Source organism: Parus major, chromosome 9 (genome assembly GCF_001522545.3).
Source record: "Parus major isolate Abel chromosome 9, Parus_major1.1, whole genome shotgun sequence".
Lineage (NCBI taxonomy): Eukaryota > Metazoa > Chordata > Aves > Passeriformes > Paridae > Parus > Parus major.
The window spans coordinates 18191963-18208750 of NC_031778.1; the positions used below are offsets into that span (position 1 = coordinate 18191963).

The 16788-nt window shown below is 39.5% G+C and overlaps 1 protein-coding gene across 9 annotated transcripts in view; it reads left to right on the forward strand.

The window, feature by feature from the left end:
* The first annotated feature begins 2737 nt into the window (after positions 1–2737).
* Positions 2738–16788, forward strand: part of PEX5L (peroxisomal biogenesis factor 5 like) — a 107253-nt gene continuing 93202 nt past the window's right edge. For 7 of the 9 annotated variants that reach the window (XM_015637747.2, XM_015637750.2, XM_033516638.1 and 4 more), the window contains exon 1: positions 3524–3870. In XM_015637747.2, the coding sequence (XP_015493233.1) occupies positions 3850–3870 (21 nt within the window). In that variant the 5' untranslated portion in view covers positions 3524–3849. Of the gene's footprint in view, positions 2904–3523; positions 3871–16788 lie in introns of those variants that run through there. The other 2 variants (XM_015637743.3, XM_015637751.3) reach the window with 2 other exon arrangements.

The following is a 16788-nucleotide window of genomic DNA, read 5'->3' on the forward strand; positions in this document are numbered from 1 at the left end:
TTACCCTTGCCATGTGGTTTCTTGGCATGGAAGTAACAGACCCTGCCTGTTAATGAAGAATGTTAGAATAAGTGTTATTAACTTGGAATCTATATAAATGGGCTTGTGCAGTTTCACAGTCACTGATTTAAGAGTATTTTTTAAAGTTTACAGGATGACATAAATATCAGAAAGGTCTAAAGGAATGAAATATCTACCACCTCTCAAGGGTAGTTAAGTGTCAGGGTTTTGACAGTAACTAGGTAGCTGCCAGCTTCTCCAAAATCACCCTGTGCACTTTGTATTTCTGAGAATGCCCCTGCACTCCTATTACTGTCTTCAGCCTTCCCAATAGTCCCAGTTGCCCCAGCAATGTATTCAAAAACAAAATCTGAGCATTTATTTGTAAAATAAAGGATTTTTATTTGACTTCCTTCAAAATTTCCCCTGGCAATTTAATATTAATTAAAATCTGTTGAGCCATATGGTGACTTTTCTTTTTCTTAACAAACATTATGACTTTCATATTTTCTACCATGATTTTTTCCATTTTTGCCATAACAAACAACAAAGCTTTGAGAGATCATAGCACATAGACATGACTGGTTCAAATATTAATGCAGCTACACAGACAGACCAAAAGGGGCCACAAAAGAAAAATGTTTTCAAAGCATTTTAAGCAAGTGAACCTTGTGAAATTATCTATGCCCTGTACCAAAACAGATTTTCACATTCATAAACAGAGCAGAGTCAGAGAAAATCATGAATCCTGGCACTCACCTGTTTCTAAGCTGTAAAGAGCTTGCCTTCATATGTATGGTACAGAATTGCACATTAATGCTTTCTGTGCCACCCAGCACTGCATTTTTTAAACTGCAGTATAACTGAGCAATAAAGATCATGCACTGATTCTAGATTAGGGCTAGATGGGGAGAGAAACAATCTCACTGAAGCTTGTTCTGGTGAGGAGCAAGAGCCAAGGCAGGGTTTACACCTGTGGAAGCAGAGCAGTGAGCGTGGCTTGGGCTGGACCATATCTGAACAGCTCCAAGCAGGAGCCCCTGCCAGCCCCTCTGTCCCTGCACACATCTCCCCCATCTCTGCTCTGCTGCTCTGCCAGCTTTCTTCCCAACCACTGACAAACGATTTAGCCCCTGGTAAGGAAAAAGGCAAAAGCTGGATCTGTCTGGCTTTGCTGGGTTCAAATCCTGCCAAAGTGTGACATCAATATGCCATCACATCAACAAATTGTGCAATGAATGCACCTGCTTCAGATGCATTGGGAAAAATGCCTGTAACACACTACACTGTTAATCTCTAGCATATGGATCCTGACAAATTCTACCAGTGTTTGTCCCTCACTTACAAATAACATAGCATGAATAACCATTGCTAAATTAATAACTCTTCTATTGTAAGTGTGATTTTCATACCCTGTAGGAAAAAATTAAACCACAATGCAAAAATTAAATCACAATGCATATACTTAGATTTAGTAAAAAGAGATATTGCTACACACTGGCATTGACAAACGTCCCCCAGTTTTCCCCCCGAGAAAAACACAAGAGCCTCAGACGTAAAACAACAATAACAATAAAAAACAGTAATAAGAAGATATTTTCAAGTGCTTTAGAAACATTCTGCTACTACAGAAAACCTGCACACTGACACAGGAATGGACACTCTGGATCTACTGTAGTCAGAGTGAAAAATTGCAGCTTCAAGATTACTAAAAGCTAAATAGTCTAATAAATCTCAACAAACAGCAAAGACATCAGGGCTCCAAGTATAACTAGGTCTTGTTTTTTTTTCACCTAGACCTGAAGTTATCAATTGAGCACAAAGGCAGCCAAATACTCACATCTGAAAAATATGTTCTCCATATTTTGTATTTTAAGTGAAACTACAGTCATTCAAATCTGGTATTTTCACCTAAGTGCAGTCACCCTTTGTGAAGTTTTACAGTAATATATGTCTAACATGTACAGAAAATCCCATAAAGATTCCAATCCCCAAAAAGATGTATTTTAAGCTCATCAGCTCTTAATTGAGGTTTTCAAAGCAGCTTAAGGGATTTAGACAAAAAATATTCATTTCTTATTTCCTTTTATCACCAATACATGGCTAAACTCCTCGGCTGCTCTGAAAATCTCAGGGAACTGGATGCATATTCACTGGATGTAAGAGAACTGTCACTTTTGCTATCTATCTAAAAGATAAAACTCTTAAGCCTAAGTGAAAAAAAAAAATAATTGGATAGATTTTGCTTATGCCATCACTGAAGACTTTACGAACTCGTGTTCTCCAAAAACTCATTTTTTTAGCTGAATGGGAACACTTCAAAAAGGCTTTTTTAGTCAGCTGAAATGAGAGCTATGATGATACAAATGTGCTGGTTTCAGGGATAAGAAATCTATTTTGCATTGCTCTAGTACAGGAGCATTCTTCAGGTTGGATTGCTCTGGTCTATCAGAAGCATCATAAAGTTTTGTGTAGTTTAATAGTGAAACTTGAGAGCTCAGAGCCAAGAAATTACACAATCTAGCAAATTCTAGGCGCTGGAGGTTTTCTGTGCTACTGAATATAGACACACTGGGTAGGGCAGAAATTTACGATGAAATTGAAGCTGCGGCTCCTTTTAGCAGATTGGGAGTTTCAGGTTTGAGGTGGCGAAGTAGAGAAAAAATCTGGATCCAAGATGATGCAGGTGTCTCCTGCAGGATTTAGCCAGGCCTGTTGTGCCAGTTTACAAGGTCAGAATTTTGCACGTACGGGCCGGTGCCAGATTTTTGCCTATATAACAGTGTCTTTGGCAAGCGTTGAAAAACGCTACTAAGCGATACTACCAAGCCAGAACGAGAGCCTCCTGCTATTTTCTGGGAATCACAATAGATCACGTTCGCTCTTCATACGCAGAGCACAAGGTAGGGCCCGGCCCGATCCTTTTGCGAAACCCGGTTAATCTCGGCCGGGAGCGCCGCCGCTCCCGCTCCGCAGCAGCGCCCAGGGCCGGGATGCGCCGGAGCCGCTCCCTGCGCTCCGCTCCCGCGGGGAGGCGAAACTCGCGACCCGCGGAGGCTCCGTGGGCCACATTCAGGTTCTGCCGAGTCCTGGTTCCGGGACGTTCCGATTTTTGCTGTTAGGCTTAGTAGGGATTGTTTTGGGGTTTTTTTCGGGCTGTTTTGTATTTTTTTTTCCTTTAATGTCTGCAGTGGGAGCCGCCAGCCCTGGCGGGGCGGTGGGGCCGGGGAAGCGCAGCTCCAGCGGGATGCCGGGGGCTCCGCCCGGTGACCGCGGGGCTCCGCGCGTTCCCTGGATGCTGCGCGCTGCCCCTGCGGAGGGAGGGAGGGAAGAAGGGAGGAGAGAAGGAAGGAGAAGGAGGGAAGGGGGGCGGGAAGGAGGCCGGGGCTGCCGGCGGGAGGCGGGGGAGGGCGGCCGGGGCCGCCAGGCCGGGGCGGCTGCAGCGGGACGAGGCGCGGCGCGGGCGGGCGGGCGAGGCCCGGCAGCAGCGGCGGCCCCGCTCCGCCCCGCGGCTCTCCCCGCCCGGCCGCCCCGCAGCCCTGCCCGGGTCCGCCCGCCTGCCCAGCACCCCTGAGCAGCGGCTCCTGGGCAGCGCCGGCACCGCCTCGCGGGGGGAAACAGAGGCAGCGAGGAGAGAGGAGGGCGGCAAACAGCTCTGGGTTACTGAAACCAGTACGGGAGCTGCCAGGACAAACGGAGCTTTAGCCAAAAATAGCTCGTTCAGGGTTAGGCTTTTTTTTTTTTTTTTTTTTTTTGTCTTTCTTGTAGTCGAGCAGCCGGGAGCGGTGCCCCCAGCACAGCGCACAGCCACCCTGCCGGCCGGAGGGGCAGCGGAGCAGCCACGGCAGGATGTACCAGGGACACATGCAGGTACGCGGGCGGCACGCCGGCAGCTCCGAGCGGGCTCCGCTCAAACGCGGCTCCGGCAAGTTGCGGTGGGCTGAGCCAAAGGGGAGATGCCACCCTGGCACCGTGCAACAAGTGACCCGGTGCGGTGTGACCGTGGCACTCCGGGGCCAAAGGGAGCGGCGTGCCCGGGGCTGGCCATGCTCGTGGGGGGAGGATGGCAAAGGGGTTCTGTCAACTTTGTAACTAGGTGAAGTTCTCGGTGTATTTTTCCACGTATGATGCCTGCTTGTTCAAACAGATTCAAGGGAGTATTCCAGGGCAAACATTGTTACGGCATGCTTTAAGTGACACATGTCTCCTGCCATCCTCTTGATGCATCTCTTCCTCTATGTCAAGTGAAGGGCAAACAATAAGGGAAAAGACAGAGTGCTTGCTTTGTAAAATCTGCAAAGATTTCACATCACACTAAAACTGTCGATTTGCTCAGTGTGTTGTGTTTAAAGGTGATGGATTTCTATTCTTCCCTCCCGACACGGGATGAGGATTGATTTTGCTAAGCCACGGAATGACTTTGTAGAATGAATTCAAACACATGGCGAAGAGACTTCAAGATTTTAGGCAGAAATCTTGTCTCATGATCCTACTGATCTATGTTGCCTTGGCAGAATACACCCATCCCTGACAAAAACATTCTACTGCCTTGGACCTGATGGCTTTAACCTTGACTCCCGCTCTCCTTCACATGGCTCTTCCTTGGAAAGCCAAGTCTGTTTTGAAGGAGGAGGTAACAAAGTGGAGTAAAGGTTTACATTGATCTTCCAGATTAATTCCTTTGCTTTGGACCCAGTCTGTCTCGGTGTTCACTGGCAGGAATGTTCAAATGCTGTTATCACACCCAGTGGCACCAGCTTTGGTGTGGTGGTGTTAGCACTGAGGCTGTTCAGGGAGGAACTGCAGCCCCAGGAGGTGCGAGCTGACCACTTCTGCTCGCTGTGACTCTGCACAGCATTTAAACACTGCCTGAATGGCCAGAGCTGGGGCTGTGCACGGAACAGATGAGTTAGGAGAGGACTCTGATTCAGCACTGCCTTCCAGAACTGAATGATACCGGTTCCTCTTTCATGTTTGTGTTATCTGGTCGCAGCAGTGATAAATAATGTGTCATAATCCTGCTTGTAATAGGAGAGCAAACAGGTTCTAGCAAGAGATGTAATCAATGGAGGAAGTATGCTTATTATTGTTTATTTCTGATAATAAGGTTAAGACACAAAACCAATCCTATAAACAATGCTGCTGAATGGGACATTGCCAAATAGGTATTTACATCCTGAAGAAGGCAGAAGTTCTTTGCTGTGAGTTACATCTTGCAAGATTTCAACAGATGTACAGCAGTTTATAAAAGGAAATCTAATGGAATCTTAAGGTGTTTCACCTTAAGATTCATTTTCTGAGTCATTAAAACATTCTAATCAAACTCACAATAGTTTGATTTAAGGAATATAGGAGATAATAAATATGGGAATAGGAAATAAGGTCAAAACATGCAAATATGTTGTGACTGGTGTACTTTAATTTTTTTCTTTCAAAGTACTTTTATTTTTCTAGCTCAAATATAATTAAATTCTAATCAAATTCTCTTAAAAGGTTTGCTGAAGTAAAAATACTATTACTTATGAGTACACTTGGCATTTTTAAAAACAAAAGCCCACCTCAGTTCATCATCCAAACTTTTGAATATATTTTTGTCCTAACAGGAAGCATTAATGAGCTTCAGATAACATCTACAAAGCCTAAAGCCTTAGGAGAGATTTTCTTGTTTAGTATCTCCTTAATTAGAGCCTTTAAGTGAGTCAGGCAAAGACAATAAAAACCTAATTTCTTTCTAATGAAATGATCTACTGTAATGTTGATTAAACCATGTTGAACATAAACTAAGTTACTATACAAATACATTATCAAACCTCACGCTAAGAAAAATGTCAGCACATTTTAAGCATTATAGGTCCTTTCTTACTACCCAAGACTTCTAAGACTTCTACTAAGTTATGAAGAACGATTTGCAGTTACCTGTTAATCTAAAATAAGGTGAACCATAAACCCATCCCTATTTGGGTGGATCAAGTCAGACACATAAGTCAGCACTCTGAACTTCTAAGCAAAAATAATATCATTTTTAAAACACTGAGCCCTTAATAGAACTTAATCTTCTTGAAGAGAAGGTGGGATGTTTAGCTGGGTAAACTACGCTACCTGGGTACCTCCAAATGCAAAATGATGGGCCAATATATAATGCTTGATCCTACACTCTTTAAAGCAATAGCTCTTCTGAAGTTATCGGGATCAAATGTAGGATCAGATTTAGAATTCCAGTAATCATTTTCCTTTTTTCTTACTGTTCTGTTCTCTCAGATGTAAAAGTAAAATCTGCAGAATTGGTTCCACAGTCCACTTATTTTAAAATATGTTTGCAGAACCCATGTTTCACTCATAATCTACTGTAACTCAGCTAATTCTTGGAATAATTCTAAAAGGGAAGAACCTTAACAATGGTGGCAAGGTAATAAGCATAATTACAGAGATTGGGAAGTTACCTATCTTGAAGAAGCATCAATCATTATCAGCTTCAGTGGGAAATTTCTGAGTAAGCTCAGGAAATTGTTCAAGTGTAGATGAAATGTACTTTGCATTTAAGCTCTGCTGAAGTCCAGCACCGAAAGTATTTTACCACATCAGGTCATAATGTGTGTATCTATTAAATTTTTGTTTATAGCACAGATTAGGTTTGTTGGGTGGTTTTTTTTTTTCCCAAAAGCCAGAAAATGACAGTTTATTCCAAAGACTTAAGTTTAGATTTTCTAAGATTTAGATTTTCTTTAGATTTTAAGTTTAGATTTCTTACTGCTTTCTAAGTGAAACCTCACAACACAGAAACAACTAGAGAGGTCCTAAGCTAAAACTCCAAAGGCAGTTTAAAATATCTAAAAAGAAGGTGTGTCCTGCCTTCACATTTCCAGGTGCCTTTCTGTAGGATTGGCTTTTGTCACCACTTGTGCTCCACATGCTTTCAGGTAAAACACCAGGAGAAGTGGCTTTCCACAGAGCCAGCACCATGACCAGCACTAGGATGCAGAGGAGTCCAGTGCCACAGGAGCTCTTTCAAAACTGTTTCACCATCCTAATGAGCTTAAGCATTTGATTTCTCTGTGTTTAGTGACCGGTTGGGTTTGCGCAGTGACCGCGCGAAGCAGAGCAGGGACTGCCGTGGGTCCTGAGGCACCTGCTGCCCCTCCTGGGCTGGGGGTGAGGCTTCTGCATGAGAAAGAGGAGTTCAGGACTTCAGCACAGCTTGTTTGCCCACAAATGTACAACCTCAGTTATGTAAGAAGTCCTGTTTAATTCAGTAGATGTAGGCTCTGGCAGGATGGAACCTGATGGATACAGGAGCACACCCTGGGATTCACAGATGAGGCAAAAGAGCCAAGCCTAAATGTTAAACTGTACAGGTGAAAGGGACTATTTGTCTCTTAGGATAATGTGTGCAATCCTGTGTGTGCTGTTTTCCATCTTCAACAAAACTGTAGCAGACCAGATGGAAGCAGAACATAAGTGAGTTCAACCCCCAATCACTGCTCTGAAATTGCTGTCATTTTAACAACCAACTATAAGATGTTTTAAAGTTTTTATAGTATATTATGGACCTGGTACCAGTCTTCCTGTTGACTTTTATGAAAGTTCTATAAATGAACAGGGGGCAAATTTCAGTCACAGAATAGGATTTGCACAGCATTTGGCTTCCTCTGAAATTCAAAATAAATGCTTTCAAAACTGTTTGCCCTGATTCTGTATTTAGTCAGCCTTCCCCAGCACAAATGCCTGAACAGGAGAAGCGCTTTGCCAAATGTTGGCATGGAATTTTATATATGGCAGTGTTATGTTTCAAGATGGCTTAATTTAGACAAAGCAGAAATCTTGACCACACAGGGGTATCAGAGATCCTCTGGCACTTTTTTGCAAGAGCAGGCTTGTTAGTCACAATGCCTTGGCCGAGTTCCAGATTAGATAGTTTGTCTCCTAAACTTTTAATTGCATAAGCAATCAGTTTAATTCTTGTGTTGTGATATTTAACATTGTACCATTGGCATTTCCTATTTGCATTAAATGATCCATATTAATAATTCACATTTCATAATGATTTCAGTTGCTGAACACACACCTATATGATTGTAGTGGGTCTACAAAAAAAATAAGTATGTGTACATGAAAATTCTTGCAAGAAGGCACTTCAAGAGCTCCACATGTTTTAGTGGGCCTGAAAAAGCATAGCTAAATATTTTATAAAAAGCATTTTTGCACTGATTTCTCAACATTTAAGACACAGCTAACTCACTGAGGAAAGGGAAGCAGAACAGCCTCAGTATTTACTGCAACAGCAAATCCCATTTTGGTTTACTTAAAAACCTATTAAAAATACTGTAATATTAGTGCTGGTTACACTGCTACCTAAAATAAATAAACCCCAAGCTATTAAACAGCTATGAATAATAATCAAAAAAGAGATGTGCATTTTTACATTAATGAAATGGCCCACAAAAAATATGCACAACACAAAATTTGATTCAACACAAAATTGAATCTCTGCTCAGCTGTTTGTACCAACATAAACTTAATAACTTTAAGCTACAAAATTTTAAAAATCTGGGCACATGGCTGGAATCCTAACTGATCTCTAGTGGTGTCTATGAATCATAACTCCTAGCCTAGGTAAAATTACGTTATGATAAACTGATAATATTTTATTATTATAACTCTTTTCTAAAAGTATCCACAATACTAGCGTAGTCTGTATGGTGGCATGTTGTCCATTTTGCCTTGATATTTTCCAGTATTTCAGTAGCAGTTCTTACAAAGTTTTGAACAGCAGATCATGAACTGCTTGTAAACTGAAAAAAGGTAAAGCTGATGAGCTCACTTTCATAGAATGAGGTTCATTCAAAGAAAGTAGATGATAAATTGCATTTGGTGAAGGCGCAGACCTAAACTGTAAAAATTGTGAGCTTTTGCAGTGCTGGTAAAAAAAAGCATCCCTTGAAGCTGTTGAGCAGCTTTATGAGAGCCTAGTAGAAAATCTTGCAAAGGCTCAGAAATTCTTGGCTCATGCTGTATTTTTACTGGATGTAAATTAGGAAGAACTTTTACTAACTAACTAAAGATCCACCCCTCTAGTCTGGAATTAAATTCATTCCAAACATAGAAAAACAACATTCCCTAGCGTAGTCTCTGTCATATATTAATATAAATGTTAGTCTAAACCCAGTATATAACTTTCACCAAAGAGGCACTGTTTACTCAGGAACCATGCTGTACTTTATTTCTTTAATCTACCACTGTTGTCACAGTTTACTAAGCAAAGGAGGAGGATAAAAAGCTGGGATAAAGTCCACCAGCTGTTTCAGGATGAATTGTCCTGATAGAACAAGGGGCATGAAAGGATGGAAAAAATAATTAATACAGAAATGTAGACTTTAGGAAATGCAGTCTCATAACTTTGGTGTAGAATATTTTGTAATTTATAATAATCTTGTTTCTAAGCAAGGTTTAAAAAAAGGTATTGAGGTACAAAGCAGGTCCATTTAAAATTGTCTATCCAGCTTAATTTGCTACTCTTTTTGCAAATGTTGAAAATGAAAAAGGTGAAAGCATTGAATTAGTACTTAGAATTAATCTGCTCAGCACACAAAGTACATAGAAGTTGTTTGTATCACAGAATCTAATTTTGCATAGTCTGTTTCAGAAATAGGTGATGCTGCAAAACTGGGAGAAGCATTTGTCTTCCTAATCAGTGTCATGGCATGTAAACTAGGAGGTGGCTTTCTATAGCTATGGATTTTCATCATTGTCCAGTAATATTTCTAATAAAATGGCTAAGAATCATAAAGACCAAATTCAGCAAATTTTTCTGCCAGGTTAGAATTATTATAAACAGTCTAATATTTCATTGCTCTGCTCTCAGGCTTTTGAAGTTCTGAGTCATTGGTACATGAGTTTTACTTCCAGTGGTTTATTTGCATATAAATAAAGTAAATTCTAAAATACCAAGTAAGTGAAACTCATTATACGTAATGGAGAAAAAAATCCATGTCTCATCAGTTTACCCATGCCCAGAAATACAAATCACAACCCAATGTTTAATGTTAGCCCCTGAATGTGATTTTCCCAAAGTCTGCACAATTAGTCATGTGTCAGCATTACTGCAGTTCCTCTCAAAACAAAACATTTCATACCAAACTTCAATTTTCTGCTCCTTGCTCGGGTTTGAAGGCTTTCATGAGATGTTTTGCCTCCTGCCACATTTGTGCTGTGTTTTCCTTCCAGCCAGCTCACCAGGCTGCGACTGCTGTGTGCAGCAGGGGCTGAGTCCCCTCTCTGCAGCACTTGGCCACAAAACAAAAGTGTCCTACAGCAAAGTTCTACACACTGCCACGAGTAGAAGGAGGTGAATTGATGGTGAAAAATTTGGTCACCAGCAGATCTCCCTCTTCACAAACTCTGTGAGGATTAGGAGGCAATAGGGGACTGTCACGAGGAAGGAAATAGCCAGCTTTAAAAAAAAAAAACCACCTGAATTTTATCTACAACATTTGCAGGGCAGACCTGTGCCCATAAATTCACTTTTCTCACATGCTTCTCTATTTTGGCAATCCCTACAGGAAAAGAACCATAGTCTTTGTGAGTTTCTCTGTAAAATGTGGAACACTCTACTGCTTCATGTTCACTTCTCTTAGAGCAGTCTGCTCTCTTCTGGGAATGTGTTCTTTTCATATCATTTCCTTTTTACACCTCTTATCCCAATATGGATGTTGAATTCAAGTTACCGACACTTTTGGACAGCATTTTTCAATAAAATATGCATTTAGAACAAAATAACATCTATGCATTTAGAACAACAAGAAGAGCATGTGTGATAAGGAAGGTGCTGTGCAATGAATTCAGACAAATTACCTTTCTTGAATACATTATGACTTCATTTGCTGTTATGAGATACATAAAAGAAATTCAGATGCTCTTGTCCACTGACATTTAAAAATGAGGCCTTCAGAATTATTTTCACATGCACTTACTATCAGTCATTTGGCTTTATAGACTTCAAAGCTGAGGAAACAAACTTTAAAATTTGCCTCCCCAACATTAGAGCCAGCTGAATCTTAACCTTTATATCAGTGAATCTAATTTGAAATTACAGTGTTATAAAAAACAGAGTAATTTGCTTCCAAGCCTTTTTCACATTCATTTCTGTCTTCCCAATGTCACCAGTGGGGTTCCAATAGTGTCGAGCAATAAATACAGCATTTCCTGAATAGGGGCAGGAAAGCTGTCACAAAATGTGTTTTCAAATCCAGCATTTTCTGACTAGTAGGTGTATCAGTAAAAGGTCCAGAAACTCTTATTCACTGTTAATTAAAAATCAGTTGAGGGGAAATACTTGCCCATTTAAGCCTAGCCTGAAATACAGAAATATGGTTCTTAATAAGCAATGCTGAATATTAGAGTTTAACTTCACAGAATTTCCTGTGGTCAATTTTGGTAATATTAATGTAGGAATAAACAAAGATATAATAAATAGAAGCTTTTTTGAGTATTTCTGAGTATTATGTAAAACTGAGAGTAAACATCACATTTTGAATTGTTAGTAATCTGTCAGATTACTATTCATAAAATCTGAAAAAAGACATCATATTTTAAACAAAAGAACAGATTCATATTATTTATGCTAGGTAGGAGATGACCTTAGTCCTCAATATGGCCTTGGACACCATTGTCATAGGAGTTATGATAGAAATGTGACAGAAAATATTAATGAAATAAAAAATACAGCTTGACATGTGTCTCATCAAAGTGACAGATTATTTCTGCTGTCATTCATGGAAGTTTAACAAGGAATATAATTTTCCAGTTGCAGGCTTGAGATGTAGATGACATCTTTCATCCTTTGCTATTTGTTGTCTAACACTCCTTTTAAGAACCAGGACAATTTTAAGAAGGCTTTGAAAAAGGAACACAAGAAAGAATGTTACATAAAAGAAAGGGGGAAAATTATGATGTACAACAGAGAAAAAAAATGCAAAAATATGGAAACTAGGAAGTGAGTGCTGGTTTGGTTCTCAACAGTAGAAAACATTGTTGATATTACCACTCTACCCAGTCCAGGTAATGTACACAAGGTGTCAAGTTACATACAGCTGGAAGGGATGCATAGGATTGCCTGAACCTGTGCAAACAAAAGGATTTGTAATTATTAGAAGACAGCTAGATACTACATGGGAATAGTGAAAGAACAATAATCCTTGTAGCACTCGCAAGAAAGGATTACATGCTGTTCAGGAAAGACAGAAAACAAAAGGTGTTGGTTGTATTAAGAGCCTGGACCCAAAGAAAATGAGCAAAATTTTTTTCAGAAGTTTCACAACTATTATTTTCAATTGTTAAATTGTTGAGGTTATGCCTTAACACAGAGTAGGGAGAACACACAAGGAATGGAGATAGTTCCTCACAGGCAGAAGGAAAAATACAAGCTGCCTAAAGTAAAGCTAATTTTGATCTTAGAAATATATTAAAGTATATTAAAACAATCATTGGGAATTTTTTTGTTACCAAAAAAAGGGAGAAAAAACAAAACATACTCAAAGTGGCATCTGTATTATGGATAACCTAATTTACGGTGCAAAACCAAAATGTTCAAGAGGGTATGAATTCTTCAGTTACTAAAAATGTGTTAATTAAATTGGAGACTTAGTTGAAAATATGTTATAGTCTAGTTATGAATGTGAACAGAACAACAGAAAATATACCAGATTTAAGATAAGGTGAGAAAAACGGTAAGACAACTGACAGCCCAGATACCCATATGGCTCTCTGTAATCCTCAAAGTTTTCAGGAACAGACTTCAAGGAACACTAAACAAACTAGATTATAAAAAAAAAAAAAAAAAAGAAAAAAAAAAGAAAAAATGGTATTTGAATTTTTCAGGAAAACATAATGTCAGACTAATGCAACAGTGTTTTCTGTTATAGTAATTGGGGTTTTAGGCAAGGGAGGTATAACTGACTTGATCTATAGGATCTTTGGTAAGCATTTGTTACGGTGTTACAAAAGAAATTATTATTGAAGCTGGAGAAAGTAAAGAATAGCAGTAAATCTGTAAAGAAGGCAGGAAACTCATTCACAAGGAAATGAAAAATAGGGCACTAAAGGAAGGACTGTCAGACTGAGGAAAGTTTAATAGGGAAGGTTTTTGTGGATCACTGTTGGAAGTGGTTGTTTCTGATGTTTCATCCATAAATGTACCAGAAACAGGAAAATGGTGACGGCGCTTTTTGATTTTACTCAGTGCTGGAAAACATCGTCAATATTGGGAAACATTCGCTACTGCTGAGCTTCAGTCACTACACAGAGCAACCCCTCTGTACTTCAACAATAAAAATACAATTTCATTTAACAGTGCTGATCATCAATAACAAAAAGCCTACCCTAAGCCATGGACTGTGATTTAGAAATTACTGTGAAGAACGACTTGCACATACGTAATGGCTGTAAGTTGTCGATAAAATACATCCATAAAAAAGACAGATGCAGATCTAGTTTTAGAAGAGTTCTTTCCAGAATAGTCAGGAAAATATCAGTGCCAGCTGACAATGCCAGTAGCAGATTTTCAGTTGAGAAAGAAGTACAGAAGAGAGGCATGGAAACAGGTCCAAAGAAGGATGATCAAGGAGAAGGGAAACTCTATCTTACAAGAGACCAAAAGATTTTGGCTTACTTCATTGAGCAGAATGACAGCTCAGCAGGACCATAATCACAGCATGTAAATGCATCAGGGAGATAAACACCAGATATGGAAAAACCTAAATTAGCTAAGAACAAAACTGGCACAGAAACAAATGGATATTAACCAGCTGTGAATAAATTTAGGTTGGAAATTAGAAGAAAGTTTCTGATCATTAGAGCAATCAAGACTTTCCAGTAGCCTTCCAATTGGAATAGTGGAAGCAAAAAAATTAATTACTTTAAGATGAAGCACAATCAGTTGCTGGGAGATTTGGTATGACATGCTGCTTTTGAGACAGAAGACTGAACTTCAGTGCAGGGACAACACCTTCCTTGTCTTAACAAAATCACAGAATGGTTCAGGTGGGAGTGGGCCACAGTGGATCATGTGGTCCAACATCCTGCTTCAGCAGGGTCATCTGAGAGCACACACTGTAGGATTGTGTCCAGATGGTTCTGGGGTACCTCCAGTGAGGGAGACTCCACATCCCCTCCAGTCAATCTGTTCCAGTGCGCAGTCACTACACAGGAAAGTTCTTTCTCATATTCAGGTGGAACTTTCTGTGCATCAGTTTCTGCCCATTACCTCCTTTTTTATTGTTTGGCACCACTAAGAAAAGCCAGTTCTGTCCTCTTGACCCCCTCCCTTTAGATATTTATACAAATTAATGAGGTCCCCTCTCAGTCACCCCTTTGAAGTTGTCTTCAGAAGTCTTTCAGAAATTACCTTCTCAAATTTCTGTGACTTCAGCAGAAACACACTCCAACTCTTGTTCAGAAAGACCAAAATACTCAACTTCAAGAAGTCAAAAGTTTTCCAGTTACAGCTGCAGAGGGCTTGACTGTCTTCACAGCTTGAGTAACCTCCTGCTAAGAGGCCCACACAGGCAGTGACAAATTTGTGCCACTTTGCCAAGTCCAAAACATCTTTTTGAGTAGAGCTGAGCTTTAAAGTTTGAATATTCTCTCTGCCAGCTTTCTTATCAAGTCTCCCACTCAGCTGAACTCATGTTTTTGCTTCATCTAAAACCTTTACAATCAGAGGAAATGTATTTCCCCCATACAGCTAAACTCATTGGTTCACATTAGAGACACTGAAGCCTTTCACCATCTCATATTCATGTTCCTGCAAGTGGGCATTGAGAGCTGGAAATCACCAGCTGTGTCAACATTGTGTAACAGGAGGCTTAAATGTATTTTAATAATCAAATGTTGTGTGAATGAGGATATAAACTAGAACCCATCAGAACCAGTAGGGATATTTTCCCTGACATTGGCTGAGCCAGGACTAAGCTCTTTTTCTGTACTACCACCAGCTCACTTTTCTCTCCTGAGCTCCAGAAACAAATGCATTCTTAATTGTTAATTATTATTTAGAGCATGTGGTCTTAAATAAGAGAACTCAGTTTTCAGTTTTGCAGTCCTAGTCAGGAAAAACTACTGAACTCACTTTGGACTGTTCTTTTGGGAGGGATCACATCTTAGAGTCAGTGCTCCGTCCCTGTACTGAGTCAGAAAATTATTTCTGGATTAATTCAGGCTCATAAAAGTACCTCGGGATCTGATTTCTGGAGTTCCTGTCCCATCTCATATCTGTGATTTGCATCCCACAATGTATCAGGGAGACAGATGTCCCTGAGCACTCCATCACAAGCTGATAATATCATTACAGACTTGCAGCTCTCAGTCATTATCAGTTCTGTGCTGTAGTCTACTGAGCACTTGCTACTCAGACCTTAAAATTTCAAGATTCACACCAGCAAAAGAGTTTCCAAATAGGTGAGATCACTGGATATTGGCTACAAAAAGATATATAAAAGCATATCACTAAATTTACCAAGCAGGGGAATAAGTATTTTTTCCTGCCATTACACAAAAAATGAATGTCTATTTCCAAAGTGTTTTATATTTGTCAAAGCAAATTCCACTGCCTTTTTCTCAAGTAGTCACTGACAAATACCAGAAATAAAAAGTTGAATAACTCCAAATTATTAACCCAGATTCATTAGTCATCACAGAAAAACTCTATATTCAGGTAGTTGCATATAGTTTCTGTGTATTTGCTAAGCACCAAATAAGGCAATTTTATGTGAATTTACAAGCAAGTATTTACTATTCCTTCATGCACACAAACATGCTCGATGCACACACAGTTCCATCCTGTGAGTCATTTGCACAATTAGAGAGTAGATGCTGCTGATGTGGCCAACCAGAGATGATAGACACAGACTACAGAGACCACAAATATCAAACCTGAATTTAGCAAATGGCTGAAACCTATGTACAAAGCGTTCCCATCTCTGCAAATACAAAACTAATAAGGTTTTTAGTGACTTTTATACAGCTCTGTTCACAAGGAAATAGAATTCTTGGCTTACACTAATAGACAATAAACAACCAACATTATTTTTCAGCTATGGTGTCTGCATGGTGCTTTCAATATATCACTGCCAACAGGCTGTCTTTGATTTCTGATCTTTCTTGCTAAAACAACAGTTCTAAAAATTAAAACCCCATCTAGAATTTCAGACAAGAAGGTAGTTGCTATCAACTGCATATTCTTTTGGACAGCAAGGAGTACAATAGAAACATTTACACTCATCTACAGGTAAAAACTTATATAACACATTCTGGTGTATGTTTTATTTTGAAACCATAGAGATGATGTCTGAACTATCATTCCCACTTCAGCTGACAATTAAATATACATGTATCAAAGAACTGCAAATGCTTTACAGAATACTCTTAAGTTTACTAGTTAAAGACAATTTTAAATTTGTCTTTTTTTTTTTTTTGAGTCTTAATAGCTGACTTCTTGAAAAGGAGCAGAATCACTGCTTAAGAGTTCAACTGCACTTATGATTCTTTTTCTCTTCAAATCATTTTCATGAAGGAAAAATAAATATATTACAGACATGACATTTAATTGTACTCTGATTTATATTTACAGGTTCTCACTATCTAAGAGGAGAAGCAATTATTTAGTGTATCTGGTTACCATTTGTTTCTCTGCAGCTTAGTTTTGTGCAGTCCCTAAAATTTGTGTTTATTGACACCAAAATAATTTGTGAAATATGAGAAGCATAGTTTCCAGAGGAAATCCATTGCTGATTTCTG